The sequence below is a fragment of the Scyliorhinus torazame genome, chromosome 24, assembly GCF_047496885.1.
Source record: "Scyliorhinus torazame isolate Kashiwa2021f chromosome 24, sScyTor2.1, whole genome shotgun sequence".
NCBI classification, from domain to species: Eukaryota; Metazoa; Chordata; class Chondrichthyes; order Carcharhiniformes; family Scyliorhinidae; genus Scyliorhinus; species Scyliorhinus torazame.
Genome location: NC_092730.1, coordinates 37,865,630 through 37,888,160, shown reverse-complemented (window position 1 = coordinate 37,888,160; position 22,531 = coordinate 37,865,630). Strand labels below are relative to the sequence as shown.

At 47.0% G+C, this 22,531-nt stretch overlaps 1 protein-coding gene and 2 non-coding genes across 5 annotated transcripts in view; 1 reads left to right on the top strand and 2 right to left on the bottom strand.

Moving 5' to 3' along the window:
• Nucleotides 1-5,300: 5,300 nt before the first annotated feature.
• Nucleotides 5,301-5,372, bottom strand: trnaw-cca (transfer RNA tryptophan (anticodon CCA)). The gene has a single exon. It is a non-coding gene; the product is annotated as a tRNA-Trp (tRNA).
• A 2,974-nt stretch (nt 5,373-8,346) lies between these two features.
• LOC140400013 (late histone H2B.2.1-like) overlaps nt 8,347-22,531 on the bottom strand; it is a 44,831-nt gene continuing 30,646 nt past the window's right edge. The window contains exon 2 of one of the 3 annotated variants that reach the window (XR_011937966.1): nt 8,347-9,926. Coding sequence is in view for 1 of the 3 variants with exons in the window: in XM_072489505.1 (XP_072345606.1) it covers nt 18,736-19,122 (387 nt within the window). In the remaining 2 variants the exon portion in view is untranslated. Of the gene's footprint in view, nt 9,927-18,340; nt 19,195-22,531 lie in introns of those variants that run through there. The other 2 variants (XR_011937967.1, XM_072489505.1) reach the window with 2 other exon arrangements.
• trnam-cau (transfer RNA methionine (anticodon CAU)) lies at nt 10,731-10,802 on the top strand. Its single transcript has one exon. It is a non-coding gene; the product is annotated as a tRNA-Met (tRNA).

Below are 22,531 nucleotides of genomic sequence, written 5' to 3'. Positions count from 1 at the left end.
TACACAGCAGAACGCACTGTTACACAGCAGAAAGCTCAGTTACACAGCAGAGTGCACAGTTACACAGCAGAGAGCACAGTTACACAGCAGAGAGCACAGTTACACAGCAGAAAGCACTGTTACACAGCAGAGAGCTCAGTTACACAGCAGAGAGCTTAGTTACACAGCAGAGAGCTCAGTTACACAGCAGAGAGCTCAGTTACACAGCAGAAAGCACAGTTACGCAGCAGAGAGCACAGTTACACAGCAGAAAGCACAGATACACAACAGAGAGCTCAGTTACACAGCAGAGAGCTCAGTTACACAGCAGGGAGCACAGTTACACAGCAGAAAGCTCAGTTACACAGCAGAAAGCACAGTTACGCAGCAGAGAGCACAGTTACGCAGCAGAGAGCTCAGTTACGCAGCAGAAAGCTCAGTTACACAGCAGAGAGCTCAGTTACACAGCAGCGAGCACGGTTACACAGCAGAGAGCACAGTTACACAGCAGAAAGCACAGTTACACAGCAGAGAGCTCAGTTACACAGCACCGAGCACGGTTACACAGCAGAGAGCACAGTTACACAGCAGAAAGCACAGTTACACAGCAGAGAGCTCAGTTACACAGCAGAGAGCTCAGTTACACAGCAGAGAGCACAGTTACACAGCAGAAAGCACTGTTACACAGCAGAAAGCACAGATACACAACAGCGAGCTCAGTTACACAGCAAAGAGCTCAGTTACACAGCAGAGAGCACAGTTACACAGCAGAAAGCACAGTTACACAGCAGAGAGCTCAGTTACACAGCGGAGAGCTCAGTTACACAGCAGAGAGCTCAGTTACACAGCAGAAAGCACAGTTACACAGCAGAGAGCTCAGTTACACAGCAGAGAGCTCAGTTACACAGCAGAGAGCACAGTTACACAGCAGAGAGCACAGTTACAGAGCAGAGAGCACAGTTACGCAGCAGAAATACATTTAATTGCCTATCTTTGTGCAACAGAAAACCCCGTTTTCCTAAATAACTAGTTTGTCCATCTCAGTATCTTGCTGGTTTGCACTGCACCTCTTCTGTGTGTCATTGTGTGTGTGTGTCCTGATAGTCTCTTCCTGCTTTTCTGTGTGTCTTCCTCTGTCTGTTACAGCCGTGCTGAAGTTCCGGGTTATTGTCCAGCCAAAGTGAGCTTCACAACACTTGGGTTCTCGTTTTAAAAAAAATAGTTATCTGGCTGCCTCAGAGCAGTAATTGCGAACACGGCGGACGTAAGGAGCGGAGTGGCGCAGCGGAAGCGTGCTGGGCCCATAACCCATAAACCAACCTCTGCTATTTATATTCTCACTCACACCAAAAGTAAACATGTCGCTATCACCGTGCATCCGCCTTTTCTTTTCAGTAAATTAGTATCAAAGTGTTGCTTCCAGTGTGATCCGGACATTTGTCATTTCACATCACTGTGAAGCTCAAAGTAACGAAATCGGGAAGCTCTTCAATTGACTTTCTCTGAGGGAAACAGACAGCATCTGCTGTGGTGTGTGAGTTTTATTGGTGCCAATATCACATCTCCACTGACAGAAATGGGTTATGTTTTATTAACACAGTCATATCATTTGATAAAGATAGAACCAGGAGTTTTTCAATGTTTCCAATTCCTTTAACAGAGCGAAGGGGAAAAGTGTCTACAATAACGTCCAGGAATACCCCACAGAGGGGTCATAAGGACAAGGTAAGGGCAGCACGGCAGCATAGTGGAATTGCTTTGACAAAACATTGAATTCTATACACGTCAGTCTCGACTCAATAAAACTCGAGATGCATTTGTAGGCATAGTATTATTTATTTTTAACCAACTTGCAAGTCTGAATCGCATCACACAAACCCAGAACACAAGCTGCCTCCTGGGTCTTCCGAATTGAGTGCTATTGGAGACAAAGGAATCTCTACAAATACATTCAAATGACATCAAGTTTCACATACAGATTCCCATAGGCGATCCTAGACCCCTCCTGACCTGGCCATACATCCTAATTGGCTCACTTCTCATTCCTTAACCCTGGATCTCTTGTTACCCAGCATCCTTTTCTCCACCTCCACCAGACACACCTCCCCCTTTCGTGCCATGCTTTCTAAAATCCTTTGTCTGTGAACTCACTAGAATTAGACTGGCCTACATCTACATTACTGTAACTAATATACTTAAACTAACTATTTTATATCACATTCATCAGCTTCACAGTTCCAGGGTCCCAGGTTCGATTCCCGGCTGGGTCACTGTCTGTGTGGAGTCTCTACATTCTCCTCGTGTGTGAGTGGGTTTCCTCTGGGTGATCCGGTTTCCTCCCACAGTCCAAAGATGTGCAGGTTAGGTGGATTGGCCATGCTAAATTGCCCTTAGTATTGGTTGAGTGGGGTTATTGGGTTATGGGGATAGGGTGATGTGGGCTTGGGTAGGGTGTTCTTTCCAAGAGCGGGTGCAGACCCGATGGGCCGAATGGCCTCCTGCTGCACTGTAAATTCTATATATAACAATATCCAATAATAAACCACTACAGAAACCGAGATCACAGTTTCGCCACTCGGACGGATGTGAACAATCCAACCAGACTATTTAGAACAAGCGGAGATTCCTGCCTCCAGCCACCTCACTTTCTCCAGCTCTCTTCCTCAGCTCGAAACACACGAAATCACGCAAACGCCTCCGATCAAATTATTATTGCGATGGCCGGGAATCGACCCCGGATCAACTGCTTGGAAGGCAGCGATGCTCACCAGTATCCCCCCATCACTTACTGCCGAATGTTGAGTCCTTTTGATGCTTTGCTTTGTTTCGTAAACAACGTCTTACTATGTTCATGTTATTTCACTCCAATTTAAAAATTTTCCTGAATGAACGTGTCCGTGTCGCACTGCTCCCGTTCAGCCAGGAGATGGCACCAGTCCACAATAAATGTATTTATTTCTGATGTTCTGTGTGTCATTACATAGGACTCTTGCTCTGGCCTGAGACCTCACCTTGTCCTTGTGGCCTGATGCTGCCGTTTGCACCCTGGTTAAGTAATCATAGAATCCCTCCAGTGCAGAAGGAGACCATTCGGCCCATCCAGTCTGCACCGACCCTCGGAAAGAGCACCCCAACACGGCCCAATCCCCTAGAACCGTTTGGATACATCAGGTGTCAGTATCCTCTGGAGACGAGGCTTCAATCCCACTCCTGACATTGACATTGATTCTCAGCTGCGATAAAATGCCAGAGGTCCCGGGTTCAAAAATCCGGACCAGCCCGGATGGTGTCACTGACTGAAATCGGGAGGAGGTTTGAGCTGCCGGGAACTTATTGCAGCGAATATATCAGTGCAGAACACGTGAAAAATCGGACAGGGTATTTAAAGGTCGTTTGATCATGGTGTGGGATTCTGAATTTATCCTCAAGCAAAAACAGCATCCGCGCAGCTGGCTGAATACAATGGTTGTTTGTACCTGATAAACCTTTGATTTGACCAACGCGCTTGCGGGGTGAGGTGGCCGAGTGGTTAAGGGGACGGATTGCTAATCTGTTGGGCTCTCCGTGCGTGGGTTCGAAACCCATCATTGTCGATTTTCCATCCTGCTTTCTCCCAGTGGGACTCATTTTTCCAAATGTATCTGCAATCACTGATGTGACAATCCAGTCCAAGTTGTGAGGCCGGATTGCATCGAGTTGTGTTGGAAGCGCGAGAATTGAAAATTCAGTCTTGTTCAGATTGAGATGCATTGATCGGGTAGTGAGGTCGGAACCACTCTGTCTATTGGGCAGTGTCAAAGCCAAGCGACATTTCATTGTTCGAGAGAATGAGGAGTTTACGGAATCAGGATATTTACCCGGCAAAATCTGCTGGAGGAGGGAATGAGGGGAGTCCAAAAATGTATTCAGAACTTTAATGTAGCGGCGGCAATGGAGCTTCACCAGAATGATACAGACATAGAAGGTTTCAATTACGAGGACAGCTGAGAATTTTAGAATTATAGAATGGTTCCAGCACAGGGTGCGGCCATTCCGCCCACCGTGTCCATGTCAGTCGCCCAGAGCTGGAAAATCTCAGCAGACCTGGCAGCGGGAAACAGAGAATGGGAAGCAGGGTCAGACTGGACTGGAAACTGTAACTCAGTTTCTCTCTCCACAGATGCTGCCAGACCAGCCGAGTTATCCAACATTGTATATTTCTGTTGCAGCATTTTATGAAGAATCTCCATAGCGGCCTTGCCTTTGTGCTCGGCGTTTCTATTTATTTATTTAGTTCTGTATAAATTTAGAGTACCCAATTATTTTTTTCCCAATTAAGGGCCAATTTTGCGTGGCCAACCCACATACCTTGCACATCTTTGGGTTGTGGGGGTGAATCCCACGCACACATGGGAAGAATGAGCAAACTCCAGACGGGCAGTGACCCAGGGCCGGGATGACGCTTCTATTTATAAAGACTGGTCCCGTATGGGCACTAAGGGCAATTTATCCAATCCACCTAAAGCACGTCTTTGCACTGTGGGAGGAATCCGGAGCACCCGGAGGAAACCCACGCAGGCACGGGCAGAACGTGCAGACTCCGCACAGACAGTGAATCGAACATGGGAGCCTGGCGCTGTGAAGCCACAGTGCTAGCCACTTGTGCTACCGTGCTTTGTGCCCAGAGAAGTTATTGCAGCGAATATATCAGTGGAGAACACGTGAAGAAATGAAAACGACATTTTAAGACCGTTTCACCATGGTGTGGAACTGATATATCAAATAAAAAACCGCACGCTTGTGCACCCAGGTAACTGGCTGAATGCAATGGTTGTATGCAACCCCGATAAACCTTTGACTTATTTGCTGAACAAGAATTTCCCCATCTCCGCCTTAAAAATAATCAATGTCCCGCTTCCGCGGCCTTCTGAGGCAGAGTTCCAAAGTCGCACAACTCTCTGAGAGGGAGAAATCTCCTCATCTCCGTCCGAAAAAGAGCGACATCCTTATTTTTAACTGCCCAGTAGTTCTAGTCACCCACGAGCAGTGAGATTTGACCAACTGTATGGGCAGCACGGTAGCACAATGGTTAGCACAGTTGATTCAATATTCTCAGATAATAATATGGAAGCGGCCAACGTGCGGCTCGAACCCTCGACCCTGGGAGGTAGATTTCCATTGCTCTCCCGACTGAGCTATCCGAATGTTTGATGAAACTGCTCAAAAATATAAACTGAGCGGGTAAATCTGAAATATTCGGAAAAATTGTGGCTTTGAACGGAGTCATTTCGGGAACATTCCCACAGAGAGAAATTCCTGGAACCAGCTGCAGAAAAACTTCCTGAGCCTGACGTGATTTGAACACGCAGCCTTCTGATCTGGAGTCAGACGCGCTACCGTTGCGCCACAAGCCCAAGCCCAACAATTGGGCGTCTCTCCTCATAGATTTATGTTTTATTTACACCCAACCGTGCGAAAGAAACCCAAAGAAGTTATATTGAGGGATACTAAAGGGCCCTGAAAATAAAGCAGCTGTACCACGTGGTTAAGGTGATGCACAATAATCCATTGTGCTCTGTACACGTGGCTTCAAATCCCATCCTCGTCTGTCACGTGTCTGTTGTGTCTGTTTGGTCCACTTCATGAGGCTGAAGTGAAAATGCTGTGATTTTTAGCTCTTGTCGGAGGGCTTGGACAGTGAATAGTCGAACACTGTCCATATTGAAACCACATTAAAAATGATGAGAAAGTTACTTATTTCACTCCTCGCTGTACTTGCCACTAAATTCTGAGTGAGAAACTTTCTCTTCCTCAGTTTGAAACTCACAAAGAGGTGCAAAAAAGATGGCCGGGAATCAAACCCGGGTTAACTGCTTGGAAGGCAGCTATGCTCACCACTATACCACCATCACTCACTGATTGGAGACGTGTCCTTTTGGTTCTTTAGATCAGTTTGATTTACTGATTCGTAACAAATACTTACTTTGCGTAATTTGTTTCACTCCAATTTAAAATGCTCCTGAATGAAAGTGTTCGTGTCGCACGGCTCCCGTTCAGCCAGGAGATGGCACCAGTCCACAATAAATGTACATTCTATGTGTCATTACATAGGACACTTACTCTAGCCTGAGACCTTAACTTGTCCTTGTGTCCTGGATGCTGCCATTTTCACCCTATTTCAGTAATCATAGAATGCCTCCAGTGCGGAAGGAGGCCATTCGGCCCATCGAGTCGGCACCGACCCTCGGAAAGAGCACCCGATTTCGGCCCAATCGCACCTAACCTTTCGAATACGTCAGGATGGCCGAGCGCAGGTCGCAGTCTCCTCTGGAGGTCAGGGCTCGAATCCCACTCCTGAAATTGACTTTTCCTCCGCGAGGCACCATCCAAACCTGGAACCCCTCCCTAACAGCGCTGTGTGTGTACATACACCATATGGACTTGCAGCGGTTCCAGAATCCGCTCACCGCCCATTCTCACGGTCAATTAATGTTAGACTGCAAATGTTTGGCCGAATCAGCGACAATCACTGCCAGAGAGACCTGCAATAACCCTCAGGGCAGGAAAGGCAACTCAATGTCCTTTGATCCAAAAGCAAAATACTGCGGATGCTGCAAATCTGAAACAAAGACAGAAAATGCTGGAAATATTCAGTTGATCCGGCAGCATCTGTGGAGAGAGAAACAGATCGTTCCAACGAAAGGTCAGGTTGTGAAATGTTAACTATTTCACTTTTCACAGATACTACAGATCCGTACCGTATTTCCAGCATTCCCTTGTGATTAGCTGAACATCCTCAGACTCTGTAGCTTCGTCCGGTAAAGTGTCTGTTCCGTAAAGAAAAATCTGGACTCAAATCTCAGCCCAGCCTTATTCCGTTTGACCACTTGTGCGATTGAGAACTTCCTCCACAACAGGGGGAAATGTGTTGGATTTCTAGTCGGAAAATATGCCTTTTGCAGGTTTAAATTCAGTAGAATATCTACAGAGATTGTAACGCAATGACTGATTTCAGCTGCCATCATCCAGTTGTTAAATCTTTCCACTAAAAATCCACTGGATGTTCCCCTTTGACTTGAGTCATGCTCCCAGAAGATCAGTTCAGTATTTTCAGTAATATTATATTTTGAATTCTATGTCCAGAGAATTGTGACGCTGAAATTGCTCACACTTCTCTCCATTGTTATCTACTCTGCAGGTGTTGACTGCACCGTCTAATGGAGACATGCTCACAGGGCTGTGAGAGAGGCTTTCTTTCAGGCGCGAGGCCTCTTTTGGTCCATCAACAGGATGTCTGCAGAGAAACTCAGAATACCGAGCCCCTCTTCCCAGGATGGACTTAATCAGGGACAAGATGTTGTTTGAAGAGAGAATCAAAGGTCTGAAGAATTGGTCTCAGATTCCTGGCGTTTTGTGAAGAGAACAAGGTGGTGGAGCAATGTGACAATAGCAGGATACGAGTTTGGGATATTATCCAGTCTGTGCTGGGGAGCTGCGTGAAGGACGTTGTCTTGTCTGCCCACCCAAGCTGAATGTTGGGATTGAGGTGGTGATCAGATTCCGAGAGGAGGGTGAAATCCTTTCACTGAGTTTCAAGCTCACAGTGCGGTTGAGTGTCTTGAGTTACAGGAAGATACAGACGGGATGGTCAAATGGGCAGAAAAGTGGCTGATGGAATTTAACGCTGCAATATTAGATGTGATCCATTTGGTAGGGATTTTCGCAGTAACTTCATTGCAGTGTTAATATAAGCCTATTTGTAACAATAAAGAATATAATATTATTATTATTGGATTAATGTGAATGGCCTGACACGGGGAAGTCCTGAGGAACAAAGGGACCTTGGAGTGTTTGTCCATAGATCTCTGAAGGCAGAAGGGTAGGTTAATAGGGTGGTGGAAAAGACATATGAGATACGTGTCTTTATCAATCGGGGCATGGATTACAAAAGCAGAGAGGTCATGGTGGAGTTGTATAGAATGTTGGTGAGGCCACAGCTGGAGTATCGTGTGCAATTCTGGTCACCACATTCTAGCAAATATGTGACTGCACTGGATGGGGTGCAAAGGTGATTCAGCAGGATGCTGCTTGGGATGGAACATTTAGGATATGAAGAGAGGTTGGATCGGCTTGTTTTCTCTCTCTCGCGGGAACAGAGATGACTGAGGGGTGATCTCATCGAGGTGTACAAGATTATGATAGGTATAGACAGGGCGGATAGGGAGCACCTGTTCCCCTCAGTCAAAAGGGGACACTATTGTTCTGTGATTCTGTTACAGATCAGATCTTGGAGGTATCGCTGCTGTATTCCCAGGAGGTGGTGGTCTGATTCGGAGAGCAAAAGCTTCCATCGAGGACGGGGTTCTCAATAAGAACAAACTGGAGGTGTGGGATGTTAGAATCTGCTCAGCACTGATTCATTTTTATTCATTGTTGTGTCCTGGAATAAACACGTGGATTGTAGCGGTCCATTAAAAACAAAAATAGAATTCGGAAATTTCTGGCCAGTAACTTCACCATGTCCACGTTACATCACTCAGCATCCTCAGCTGCATCACATCTGGTCCACGTTTCCATAGCAGAGAGCACAGTTTCAGAGCAGAGAGTACATTTCCACTGGAGAGATCGCAGTTTCTCAGCAGAGCGCACAGTCCACGGCAGAGAACACAGTCCCACAGCAGAGAGCACAGTTTCACAGCAGAGAACACAGTAACACAGCAGAGAACACAGTCCCACAGCAGAGAACACAGTAACACAGCAGAGAGCACAGTTTCACAGCAGAGAGCACAGTAACACAGCAGAGAGCACATTTCCACAGGAGAGGTCGCCGTTTCCCAGCAGAGGCACAGTCTACAGCAGAGATCATATTCCAAAGCAGAGAGTAGTTACACAGTAGAGATCTCGGTTCCACAGTAGAAATCACAGTTCAGCGGGAGAGAATATACTTAAATATCGGAAAGCAGTTTAATTAACATCAGGGAAGACCTTTCAATAACAGAGTGAAGATGCAGATAACACAGTTACACAAGAGGAAAGAGGGGAGATTTTACAACAAAGAACAAAGACAAAGAAAAGTACAGAAGAGGAACAGGCCCTTCGGCCCTCCAAGCCTGTGCCGACCATGCTGTCCATCTGAGCTAAAATCTTCTCGTCTTCCTGGGTCCGTATCCCTATATTCCCATCCTATTCATGTATTTGTCAAGATGCCCTTAAATGTCACTATCGTCCCTGCTTCCACCACCTCATCTGTCAGCGAGTTCCAGGCACCCACTACCCTCTGTGTAAAATACTTGCCTCGTACATCTCCTGTAAACCTTGCCCCTCACACCTTAAACCTATGTCCCCCAGTAATTGACCCCTCTACCCTGGGAAAAAGCCTCTGACTATCCACTCTGTCTATGCCCCTCATAATTTTGTAGACCACTTTCAGGTCACCCCTCAACCTCCGTCGTTCCAGTGAGAACAAACCAAATTTATTGAACTGCTCCTCATAGCTAATGCCCTCCATACCAGGCAACATCCTGGCAAATTTCTTCTGCACCCTCTCTAAAGCCTCCACATCCTTCTGGTAGTGTGGCGACCAGAATTGAACACTATACTCCATGTGTGGCCTAACTAAGGTCCTACACAGCTGCAACATGACTTGCCAATTCTTATACTCAGTGCCCGGGCCAATGAAGGCAAGCATGCCATATGCCTTCTTGACTACCTTCTCCACCTGTGTTGCCCCTTTCAGTGACCTGTGGACCTGTACACCTCGATCTCTCTGACTGTCAATACACTTGAGGGTTCTACCATTCACTGTATATTCCCTACCTGCATTAGATCTTCTAAAATGCATTACCTCACATTTGTCCCGATTAAACTCCATCTGCCATCTCTCCATCCAAGTCTCCAAACGATCTAAATCCTGCTGTATCCTCTGACAGTCCTCATCGCTATCCGCAATTCCACCAACCTTTTTTCGTCTGCAATCTTACTAATCAGACCCGTTATATTTTTCTCCAAATCATTTATATATACTACGAACAGCAAAGATCCCAGCACTGATCCCTGCGGGACACCACCAGACATAGCCCTCCAGTCAGAAACGCACCCTTCCATTGCTACTCTCTGCCTTCTATGACCTAGCCAAGTCGGTATCCATCTTGCTAGCTCACCCCTGATCCCCTGTGACTTCACCTTTTGTACCAGTCTGCCATGAGGGACCTTGTCAAATGCTTTACTGAAGTCCATATAGACAACATCCACTGCCCTCGCTGCATCAATCACCTTTGTGACCTCTTCCAAAAACTCTATCAAGTTAGTGCGACATGACCTCCCCTTCACAAAACCGTGCTGCCTCTCTCTAATACGTCCATTTGTTTCCAAATGGGAGTAGATCCTGTCTCGAAGAACTCTCTCCAGTAATTTCCCTACCACTGACGTAAGGCTCACCGGCCTGTAGGTCCCTGCATTATCCTTGCTCCCCTTCTTAAACAAAGGGACAACATTGGCTCTTCTCCAGTCCTCCGGGGCATCACCTGAAGACAGAGAACACTGGAACTTAATGGGAACACTTTCTATATATGACCAGTCAGTCGATGTGTGTTATCTTGTGTGAGGTGACAGTGTCCAGCTGCTGTGTGTGTGTGTGTGTGTGTGTGTTGCATTGTTGGTGAGTTGCACAGTGGAATTGTGCCGCCAGGGTGCGCTGTCGAGCACACGTGGTCCTGATGAACAACATTGCGGAAGTAAGGAATTGTGTCGCTTCAACGCAATAACAAACATGGAGCAGAGTGGCGCAGCGGAAGCGTGCTGGGCCCATAACCCAGAGGTCGATGGATCGAAACCATTCTCTGCTAGTTTTTTTTTATACTTTCCGTTACAGTAAAAAGAAACATTTAGCTTCTCACCACAAGTATATCTGACATTTCTTTCCAGGAAACGGTTTTTTTTACTCGGCTGGAAGGGGGTTCCATCAAACATTTAATTTGTGCAACCAATGTCTGAAATGGCATTTACTCCCACAGGGACACACGCTGTAAATGCTGCAAACACACACAGGCTTTCCATGATTGCAGAATGTTCAGCACCATTCACAACTCCTCTGTTAATGAAACAGTCCATGTCCAAATGCAGCAACCTGGACAATATCCAGGCTTGGGCTGAAAAGTTCCAGGCAAAGACCATCTCTAATAAGTGAGAATCTAACCATCGCCCCTTGACGTTCACCGGAATTCCCATCACTGAAACCCCACTGCCAACATCTGACTGATTGCCATTGGGCAGAAACTGAACTGGTCATATAAACACTGTGGCTAGAAGGCAGGCCAAAGACTCGGACTCCTGTGGCGAGGCACTCACTCCCTGACTCCCCAAACCCTGTCGACACAGCATAAATCAGGAATGTATTGGAATAATTTCCATTTCCTTTAATAGTTGCAATTTCAACAACACTGAATAGGTTTGACACCATCTAGGACAAAGCATCCTGCTTGATCGGCACCCCACCATAAACACTCACTCGCTCCACCACTGATGCAGAGTGGCAGCGTGTATACCAGCTACAGGATTCACTGCAGGAAGTCACCAAGGCTCCTTTGGCAACACCTTCCAAACCCACATCCACCACCATCTAGAGAGGGACAAGGGCGGCCGACACCGCGACCTGGAGGCTCTCCTCCAGCCACTCACCATCCTGTATTGGAACTATATCTCTGTTACTTCACTGCAGCTGGATTAATTATTTCTCTGATGTAATGTATCTGTCTCTGTGTATATCTGTGTCTGTGAGCACATGCGTGTTTCTATATATGTGTGTGTGTCTGAGAATATGTGTGAATGTTTATGTGCCTGTGTGTGTATACATGTATGTGCGGGTGTGTACAACTGTGTGTGTATAATGTGTGTGACTCTGTACACTGTGTGTGTACGTGTGTATAGCTGTGTGTGTATACCTGTGCATGTGTATGCTTGTGTGTGCGCGCGCAGTCTTCCAATTGTATGTCATTATTGTTTCCTCTCTGAGAGTCTTTTAACCATTTCTAAATCTCTCAGAGGTACAATTGTTGAGTCTGATTGCTTCTTGTGATTGCTATTTATGAGTGAGCACAGTGTCTTTCAGCATTTTACTCTGAACAACCGTTTGAGAGTAATCCTGAATCTGTCATGCTCCAGGACTCAGTGTGAGGATGGATCATAACACCATAAGACATAGGAGCGGAAGTAAGGCCATTCGGCCCATCGAGTCCACTCCACCATTCAATCATGTCTGATTTCAACTCCATTTACCAGCTCTCTCTCCATAGCCCTTAATTCCTCGAGAAATCAAGAATTTATCAACTTCTGTCTTAAAAACACTCAACGTCCCGACCTCCACCGCCCTCTGTGGCAATGAATTCCACAGACCCACCACTCTCTGGCTGAAGAAATTTCTCCTCAGCTCTGTTCCAAAGTGACTCCCTTTTATTCTAAGGCTGTGCCCCCGGGTCCTAGTCTCCCCTGCTAATGGAAACATCTTCCCTACGTCCAACCGATCTAAGCCATTCATTATCTTGTAAGTTTCTATTAGATCTCCCCTCAACCTCCTAAACTCCAATGAATATAATCCCAGGATCCTCAGACATTTATGAATTTTGTCACCGTTTAGAAAATAGTCCATGCCTCTATTCCTTTTTCCAAAGTGCAAGACCTCGCACTTGCCCACGTTGAATTTCATCAGCCATTTCTTGGACCACTCTACTAAACTGTCTAAATCGTTCTGCAGCCTCCCCACCTCCTCCATACTACCTGCCCCTCCACCTATCTTTGTATCATCGGCAAACTTAGCCAGAATGCCCTCAGTCCCGTCTTCTAGATCGTTAATATATAAAGAGAACAGCTGCGGCCCCAACACTGAACCCTGCGGGACACCACTCGTCACCGGTTGCCATTCTGAAAAAGAACCTTTTATCCCAACTCTCTGCCTTCTGCCTGACAGCCAATCGTCAATCCATGTTAGTACCTTGCCTCGAATACCATGGGCCCTTATTTTACTCAGCAGTCTCCCGTGAGGCACCTTCTCAAAGGCCTTTTGGAAGTCAAGATAGATAACATCCATTGGCTCTCCTTGGTCTAACCTATTTGTTATCTCTTTAAAGAACTCTAACAGGTTTGTCAGGCACGACATCCCCTTACTAAATCCATGCTGACTTGTCCTAATCCGACCCTGCACTTCCAAGAATTTAGAAATCTCATCCTTAACAATGGATTATAGAATCTTGCCAACAACCGAGGTTAGGCTAATTGGCCTATAAGTTTCCATCTTTTTCCTTGTTCCCTTCTTGAACAGGGGTGTTACAACAGCGATTTTCCAATCCTCTGGGAATTTCCGTGACTCCAGTGACTTTTGAAAGATCATTACTAACGCCTCCACTATTTCTTCAGCTATCTCCTTTAGAACTCTAGGATGTAGCCCATCTGGGCCCGGAGATTTATCAATTTTTAGACCTCTTAGTTTCTCTAGCACGTTCTCCTTTGTGATGGCTACCATATTCAACTCTGCCCCCTGACTCTCCGGAATTGTTGGGATATTACTCATTTATTCTACTGTGGAGACTGATGCAAAGTACTTATTTAGTTTCTCACCTATTTCCTTCTCTCCCATCACTAGATTACCAGCATCATTTTGGAGCGGCCGAATGTCTACTTTTGCCTCCCGTTTGTTTTTAATGTATTTAAAGAAACCTTTGCTATCATTCCTAATGTTACTGGCTAACCTGCCTTCATAATTGATCCTCTCTTTCCTTATTTCTCTCTTTGTTATCCTCTGTTTGTTTTTGTAGCCTTCCCAATCTTCTGACTTCCCACTACTCTTTCCACATTATAGGCTTTCTCTTTCGCTTTGATGCATTCCCTAACTTCCTTTGTCAACCATGGCTGCCTAATTCCCCCTCTGATAACCTTTCTTTTCTTTGGGATGAACCTCTGTACTGTGTCCTCAATTACTTCCAGAAACTCCTGCCATTGCTGTTCTACTGTCTTTCCCACTCGGCTCTGCTCCCAGTCGATTTTCGTCAGTTCCTCCCTCATGCCCCTGTAGTTACCTTTATTTAACTGTAATACCTTTACATCTGATTCTACCTTCTTTCTTTCAAATTGAAGATTGAATTCTACCATATTATGATCACTGCCTCCTAAGTGTTCCCTTACTTTAAGATCTTTAATCAAGTCTGACTCATTACATAACACTAAGTCCAGAATGGCCTGTTCCCTCGTGGGCTCCATCACAAGTTGTTCCAAAAAGCCCTCCTGTAAACATTCAATGAATTCCCTTTCCTTGGGTCCACTGACAGCATTATTTACCCAGTCCACCTGCATATTGAAGTCCCCCATGATCACTGTGACCTTGCCTTTCTGACATGCCCTTTCTATTTCGTGGTGCATTTTGTGCCCCCGGTCCTGACCACTGTTAGGAGGCCTGTACATAACTCCCATTATGGTTTTTTTTGCCATTGTGGTTCCTCAACTCTACCCACCCAGACGCCACATCATCTGACCCTATGTCGTTGAGTGCTATTGATTTAATTTCATTCCTAATTAACAAGGCAACCCCACCCCCTCTGCCCACTTCTCTGTCTTTTCCATAGGTTGTGAATCCCTGGATGTTTAAATGCCAGTCCTGAACCCCCTGCAACCACGTCTCTGTGATGCCTACCACATCATACCTGCCAGTCACAATCTGGGCCACAAGCTCATCTACCTTGTTCTGTACACTGCGCGCATTTAAATATAGTACCTTTAATTCTCTATTGACCGTCCCTTTTTGTTTTCATAGTGTGGTGGACCTTGGTTTACTGAGCCTTTCCATACACTGTGTCATATTTTGTGGGATGGGGACTATCGTAACCTCTCCTGAGTTTTGTCTTTTCGTGCTTTTTTGTATTCCTAAGCAGCTACGCTTCCCACTGATTACTTCACCTCTTGGTTCCCTGACTTTCCCTTCCCCCCCAATCTCTAGTTTAAAGTCCGATTGACTACCCTATTTACTCTTTTCGCCAGAACACTGGTCCCAGCTCGGTTCAGGTGGAGACCATCCCAACGGTATAGGTCCCCCCTGTCCCAAAACTATGCCAGTGTCCCATGAAAAGGAACCCCTCTTTCCCACACCACTCTTTCAGCCACGTGTTAACTTCCCTTATTCTTACCTCCCTATGCCAATTTGCATGTGGCTCAGGCAGTAATCCGGAGATTATGACCCTTGAGGACCTGTTTTTTAATTTGAATCCTAGCTCTTTATAATCTCTAAACAGGTCCTCTTTCCTAGACTTGCCTATGTTGTTGGTACCGACATGGACCACAACAACTGGATCCTCCCCCTCCCTCTCCAGTATCCTTTCAAGCCGGTCAGAGATGTCCCGCACCCGAGCACCGGGCAGGCAACATACCATGCGGGACTCTTTATCCTGCTCACAAAGGATACTATCTATCCCCCTGATAATAGAATCCCCTACAACTACAACTTGCCTATTTACTCCCTCCCCATGAATGGCCTGCTGAACCATGGTGCCTTGGTCAGCTGACTCATCCTTCCTGCAGCCCTGTTCGCCATTCACACAGGGAGCAAGTGCCTCATACCTGTTGGACAGGGTCAAGGGATGAGGCTCCTGAGTTCCTGACTGCTGGTTCCCTTGAACTGCCTGACCTGCAGTCACACCCTGCTGTCCCTGGCCACGGGCAGGATTTAAACTTCTTACTCTGACAGGTGTGACTGCCTCCTGAAACACAGTGTCCAGGTAAGTCTCCCCCTCCCGGATGTGCTTCAGTGTTTGAAACTCAGACTCCGGGTCATCAACTCTGAGCCAGAGCTCTTCGAGCAGACAACACTTACAGCAGATGTGATCGCTGCAGCTCGCAATGGGATCTGCCAGCTCCCACATCAAGCAGCTCAAGCACATCACCTGACCAGCCATCACTAATTAATTAATTAGTTTAATTTAAGTTTATGAGTTTAGCTGTGTTTTTTTTTAAATTTGGGGCAGATTTGCTATCAACCAATCAGCTCACAGCTTCCCTCTGCCGTCACTTTTGGGGGGAAAAAACTGGAAAACGAAGTTACCGTTAGGTTTTTATCCTCACAGAGACTGCTCCTCCTCCTCCGAACGGCTCCCGAAATTAGGCCCGAAGAAAGAGAGAGAACAAAACAGTCGGGAAAAAGCACCTTCTCCCACTCTTCACCGAATTACCTCACTGCACCAAATTCTCACTCTGTCTGTGTCTCACTCACTCAGGCTGTGTCTCCTTGACCTGCGCAATGCTTACAAAGTTCACTTTCTGTCTGTCTTTTATACAGACTTTAGGATGACTCACACTAAAACTTCAAAGAGAAGAATACAATGTGTACCTTTGTGCCCCTCAACAGGCCTCAGGTGACTGCCAGATAACTGCCTCTCAACAATTAGGGTGGGGGCAGCTTCAGCCAATCAGACACTAATCTACACTGCACTTTTAACTGAAAAACAGCAAAATTAGATTAACTACTTACCTTTCCTGGTTACCTCACTGCACCAAATTACCAAATTCTCACTCTGTCTGTGTCTCACTCACTCAGGCTGTGTCTCCTTGACCTGTGCATGTGTTCAGATCGTACTCTGAACATGTGTCTATGAAATATCCTGCATCTGTCACACTGCAGGACTCAGTGTGATGATGGATCTTAGTCTGAATATGTGTTTGGGGATTATCCTGTACCTGTCAGGCTCTGTGACTCAGTGGGAGGATGCGGTTCAGGATGTGACATTTCAACCTCTGGGACAGTTTATAAGTTTGCATTCATTCCACGTAAATTTCCAGCACAGAAAGAAACCATTGCTGTGGGAGGTTTGAAGCAAACAATGTGAGAGTTTTGGACCAGCATTTAATATCAGAACACAATTGTGAAAGATAATGTAACCTTCAACCTGATACTGGATTGCTCTGGAAGTTTAACTCAGGTTGTACACATTGATTTGATCTGTGCCACTCAGTCTGTTTCTGAGTCAGAATTTTGACATGAATGTAAAATGGACCACAGTCTGGAATTGATACAGTATCTTCCTTCAGGGACAGATTCAGTGAGAATTTTCCAATAGTTTGCAAATTACATCTCAGTTCATAGTCAGCGAAATTATATTGTATCTTTTATTTTCATAAACTAGGTGAGTTTTAAACAAGAATCAGAGTTTTTATCTTTGTCGCTTTCAGCATATCTCAATCTGAGAATGCACCTGATATTTGTGTTTGCAGCTAATGTATTTGTGAGGACGCACTCTGAGGATTAGTACAGCCACCCCTGATGTGAGTGATGTAACTGGTATTTAACTCGAATCTCAGAGTACATTATTACGGTTAATTGTGTAATTCTTAACCGGAAACCATGTGTCAGTTTTCTCTGATATTGATTATTTCACTAAGCTGCTCCATTGTGGAACTGATACAGTGATGATGAGAATGGGTGAGAATTTGCACTGGGATTTATGGGGCCTCCTGTCAGTGGTACTGAGTTAGGGTGACATGGACACAACGTCTGTCTCTCCTGCTGTTTGATTGATGGGTTGAAAATGTGTCTCTGGAACAGTTTCCACTGCCTGAGACTGTGGAACTGATGACCTGTCTGTGTCTCTTTGCTCTGTCAGTGCCAATGTGTGTGGGAAGGAGGTGGAGACACTCTTCCCTGTAACTTGTGTGGAGAAAACATCACATTTATTCATCTTCAGAATATTCTGGTATTTGTCTGTGGAAACAAATGATATTTAAAAACTAAAGGACAGTCAACCATTAACCAATCACAGGCCAGGGAGAAGAATGTGCAGGTTTTGATTGGCTGACATTTTCAAATTCGAAACGCCCGCCAATTTCAGTGCAGGAAAATCCCAAATAACGGAACGGCTCAATGTTCAGGAAACTATTTGAATCTCACACTTTGTTATCTGTTTCTTGATTTTTCCCTCCCAGAATCCTGGCGTTATTTTAGGAACAGATTGAACTTGTCAATCTCATCAGTAACCGGCAGTAATAAGACCCCGTTCAGCAATTTAAAACGGAGCAAATCTCAGCTCACTGCAAAAGCAGAAACATCGAGATTACCAACCAACTCCTTCACACAGGCTTCACAGGGACAGAGAGAAAGGGCTGATTTCGGAGCCTCTCTCCTGAAAGCGGCCGGGAATGTTACACTGGGAAGTGTGGAGAGAATCCCCGACTCTATCCAGCCGGTGGAACAGGCAGCTTTGTGTCCGGAGAATAGGGAGGGCCGGGGAGAGGCAGATCTTAAAGCGCTGCAATGGACTGAGTTCCTGTGTGTGCTCAAATCTCGCTGGTTCCGGCCCCTGAGAAAACTGCGGAATAAACAGATCAGCCTTAAAATAACCTCTTCATTCCCACCTTTACTGTGTTCCGGGAGCGGGAAACACATCACCCGAGAGAAAAAATAATAATTTCCTTATGAATTTAACTCACCAGTTGTTAAACTCTGAATATAGTTATCATTAAATTTAAATAATTCCCTCCTGAAATTGTGCTTCTCCTCATTGTCCGTCACAAATGCCAGACTGCGTTTAAAATCCGCTCTCAATTCAGTTTGATTCTCTTCTGTGTGAAAGTGTCTGTGACGGGCGGGTATGAAGCCACATTCACAACATTCTGGAACGGGACAAATCTCTCTCCTTCACAAAGAGATTTCTCATCAAGTCAATGCGGGAAAAGATGGTGCAGCTTTTTCACAGAGATTGTGGGAGGCTCTTAAAAGAGCCGTTGGGTTTGATGAGTTTGAGAACAGTTTTACTTGGAGCTGGTGTACTTGGTCACCGCCTTTGTCCCTTCCGACACGGCGTGCTTGGCCAGTTCCCCGGGCAGCAGCAGGCGCACGGCGGTCTGGATCTCCCGGGAGCTGATGGTGCTGCGCTTGTTGTAATGGGCCAGGCGGGAAGCCTCACCCGCGATGCGCTCGAAAATATCGTTGACGAACGAGTTCATGATGCTCATGGCCTTGGAGGAGATGCCGGTGTCGGGGTGAACCTGCTTCATCACTTTGTAGATGTAGATGGAGTAACTCTCCTTCCTCGACCTTCGCCGCTTCCTGCCGCCCTTTACTGCCGGTTTCTGAATGACTTTCTTGGCTCCCTTCTTGGAAGCTGGTTTCGATGTTGGTTTCTTCTCGTCAGCCATCGTCAATATCACCCAGAAATAAAGCAAACCCCTTCCGAGCGCTGATTAAATAGACAGAGCCTCACATCTATGCTAATGAGGAATGGGGAAAGGAATGATTGTGATTGGACATTGTGAACATGAGGACAGCCAGTTATGTTCTGTTTATTTGATTAAATATAAAAGCAGACCAGTCAAAATTAGGATTTTCCACCAATCAGAAACCATCTTATACAAACATGAACTACATTTCAGAAAGAATGTCACCAGTCCCAGTTTGTCAGTGTGTAAAGATCCACCGGGAAAAGTCACTAGTCTGTCGGTGAGAGGGACTCTTCACCACAGAGGGAATGTGCGGGACTGTGGGATACATTCAGGAACTGTGAGTGTCTTGTAATATGTGAGTGTGAGTATGAGTTTTACTCACTCTCTGGAACAGCCAACTGTATAGACTCTGGACTCTTGAGACTGGTAAATCTACCTTTTTATAATGGGTTTAAAAATTGCATCCATAAATGTGCGAAGCATTAAAGATACTTCGCGGTGTGTAGCCACGCTCAACTATTTGGCAAATGTAAAAGCTCACCTACTGTTCCTGCAAGAGTGCGGAATTCCGCACCTCAGCAACTACAGACGCTGGTCGAGCTGGTGGTCCCACGGGCCATCCATCTGGTCAGGAGGAAACGACTGCCGCTCCTCCGGCCTGGATATTCTGCTGCGGGGAGGCAACTTCACCATCTCCGACGTTAAGGAGGTGGTGGGCGGGCGCCTCCTCGTAGCAGACGTGAAATACAAAAACACCCCTCTCAGACTTATTAATGTGTACGCCCTGGCTGTAAAAAGTGAGCGGCTGGCAGTCCTTCAGCAACTCCCACTGCTGTTGGCCACCTCCAAGCCAGTCATCCTGGGTGGTGACTTCAACTGCATCATCGATGCGGCTGGACGATCCAGCAAAGCCGACAGCAAACTAGACGCTACGTGCAGACTCCTGATGGAAACGGTAAAAGACGCCAAGCTGCTCGACGTCTGCAGCAACCCTGCAGACGGAGCGCAGCGTAGATACACATGGTCACGGCCAGACGGGTCCGTCCGCTCCAGGATAGACTTCTTTTTTGTGTCCCGAGCTTTCACGGTCAGGTCCACTGACGTAACGCCGGTGTTCTTCTCTGACCACTGCCTCCTACTGGCCGACTGCCACCTGCAGGAAGACCAGGGGGTAGGCAGGGGGACATGGAAGCTAAATGTAAAACTGCTGACCCCTGAGAACATCGAGGAACTCAGGAGGGATTACAAAGGTTGGAGAACCGTGAAACCCCTCTTTGAGGCCCCACATCTCTGGTGGGAAGCAATCAAGGGGAACATCAAGAGGTTTTTCATCCTCAAGGGCGTTCAAAAGGTGAGAGAGAGACGAGGGGTCATGTCCAGGCTCCAGAAAAGCATGCAAAATTTGCTCCAGCTGCAGTCGATGGGGGTGGATGTCAAGGAGGATCTCCAAGAGGTGAAGAGCCAGCAAGCCTCGCTCTACACCTCGGAGGCCTCCAAGGTTATCTTCCGTTCCAGAGTCCGCTCCGTGGAGCAGGACGAAAAGTGCTCACGCTTCTTCTTCCAAAAGGTGCACAGAGAGACCTCTGTGATCAGCAGCCTGAAGGAAGAAGATGGCTCTGAAAAGTCATCGCAGTCTGACATCCTGAGGATCAGCCAATCCTTTTATGCCGGACTGTATGACCTGAAGCCAACAGATAGCACTGTTCCCAGACCTTCCTGTCGACTATCACGGAGGTCATAGGCGACAGCGAGCTGGAAAACCTGGACAAACCACTAACTCTGGACAAGCTGACAAAGGCCGTCAAGTCCTTCGAGACGAGTAAAACTCCCGGAAGCGACGGCTTACCGGTTGAGTTGTATTTGGCTCTGTGGGACTGGATGGGCCCAGACCTGCTGGAAGTGTACGAGAGTATGCTTCTGGAAGGCAGCATGTCAGAGTCCATGAGGAAAGGCATCATCACCCTCATCTACAAGCAGAAGGGGGAAAGGGAAGAAATTCGAATTAGGCGACCCATTTCATTGTTGAATGTGGACTACAAAATTCTAGCCAAGGTCATCGCCAGTCGGGTCAGGTCTGCTCTGGAGTCGGTGATCCACCCTGACCAGACCTGTGCTGTACCCGGCAGGAAGATCTCTGATAGCCTCGCGCTACTCAGGGATACGATCGCCTACGTGCAGGACAGGGGGGTGGACACTTGCCTCATCAGCCTTGACCAGGAGAAGGCTTTTGACAGAATATCGCACACCTACATGATGGATGTGCTCTCCAAAATGGGGTTTGGGGAGAGAATTCGCAATTGGATCAAACTGCTCTACACAAACATCTATAGCGCAGTCTCAATCAATGGGTGGGAATCAGAAAAGTTCCAGATCAAATCTGGAGTCAGGCAGGGCTGCCCTCTCTCCTCTGCCCTTTTTGTGTGCTGCATAGAACCTTTTGCCGAGTCCATCAGGAGGGATCCGGGCATAAGAGGAGTGACGATCCCAGGCAGTGGAGGCATGCAAGTCAAGGCCTCCCTGTACATGGACGACGTTGCCGTCTTCTGCTCGGATCCCGCGTCTGTATGCAGGCTCTTGACCACCTGCGACCAGTTTGAACTGGCCTCGGGAGCCAAGGTAAACCGTGGCAAGAGCGAGGCCATGTTCTTTGGAAACTGGGCCGACCGGTCCTTTGTCCCCTTCACTGTCAGGTCAGATTACCTCAAGGTGCTGGGGATATGGTTCGGAGCTGCTGGGGCGTGCACCAAAAACTGGGAGGAGTGCATAGGAAAGGTAAGACAGAAACTGGGCTGGTGGGAGCAACGCTCCCTCTCCATTGCGGGCAAACCCCTGGTCATCAGGTGTGAGGTACTCTCGGTGCTACTGTACGTGGCGCAGGTCTGGCCCATAACCTGACCCTACGCCACAGCAGTCACCCGGGCCATCTTCAAATTTATCTGGCGATCCAAGATGGACCGTGTCCGAAGGGACACCATGTACAAACCTCTGGAGAAGGGAGGGCGGAACGTACCCAACGCCTCCCTCATCCTGTTGGCCACCTTTGTGTCCAGCTGCATCAAGCTGTGCGTGGACCCCCAGTATGCAAACACCAAGTGTCACTACATACTGAGGTTCTACCTGTCCCCGGTGTTACGAAGGATGGGCCTGGCCTCATTGCCGCGGAACGTTCCAAGTAGTTGGACCGTACCGTACCACCTGTCCTTCGTGGAAAAGTTTTTGAAGAAAAACACCTTTGACCACAAGGCAATGAAGCAGTGGTCAGCACGTAATGTCCTCGAGGCCCTCAGAGAAAAGGAGACCATGGAGGACGTTGGATGGTTCCCTGAGCAGACTGCCAAAGTCATCTGGCAGAACGCCTCATCACCAGAACTTTCAAACAAGCACC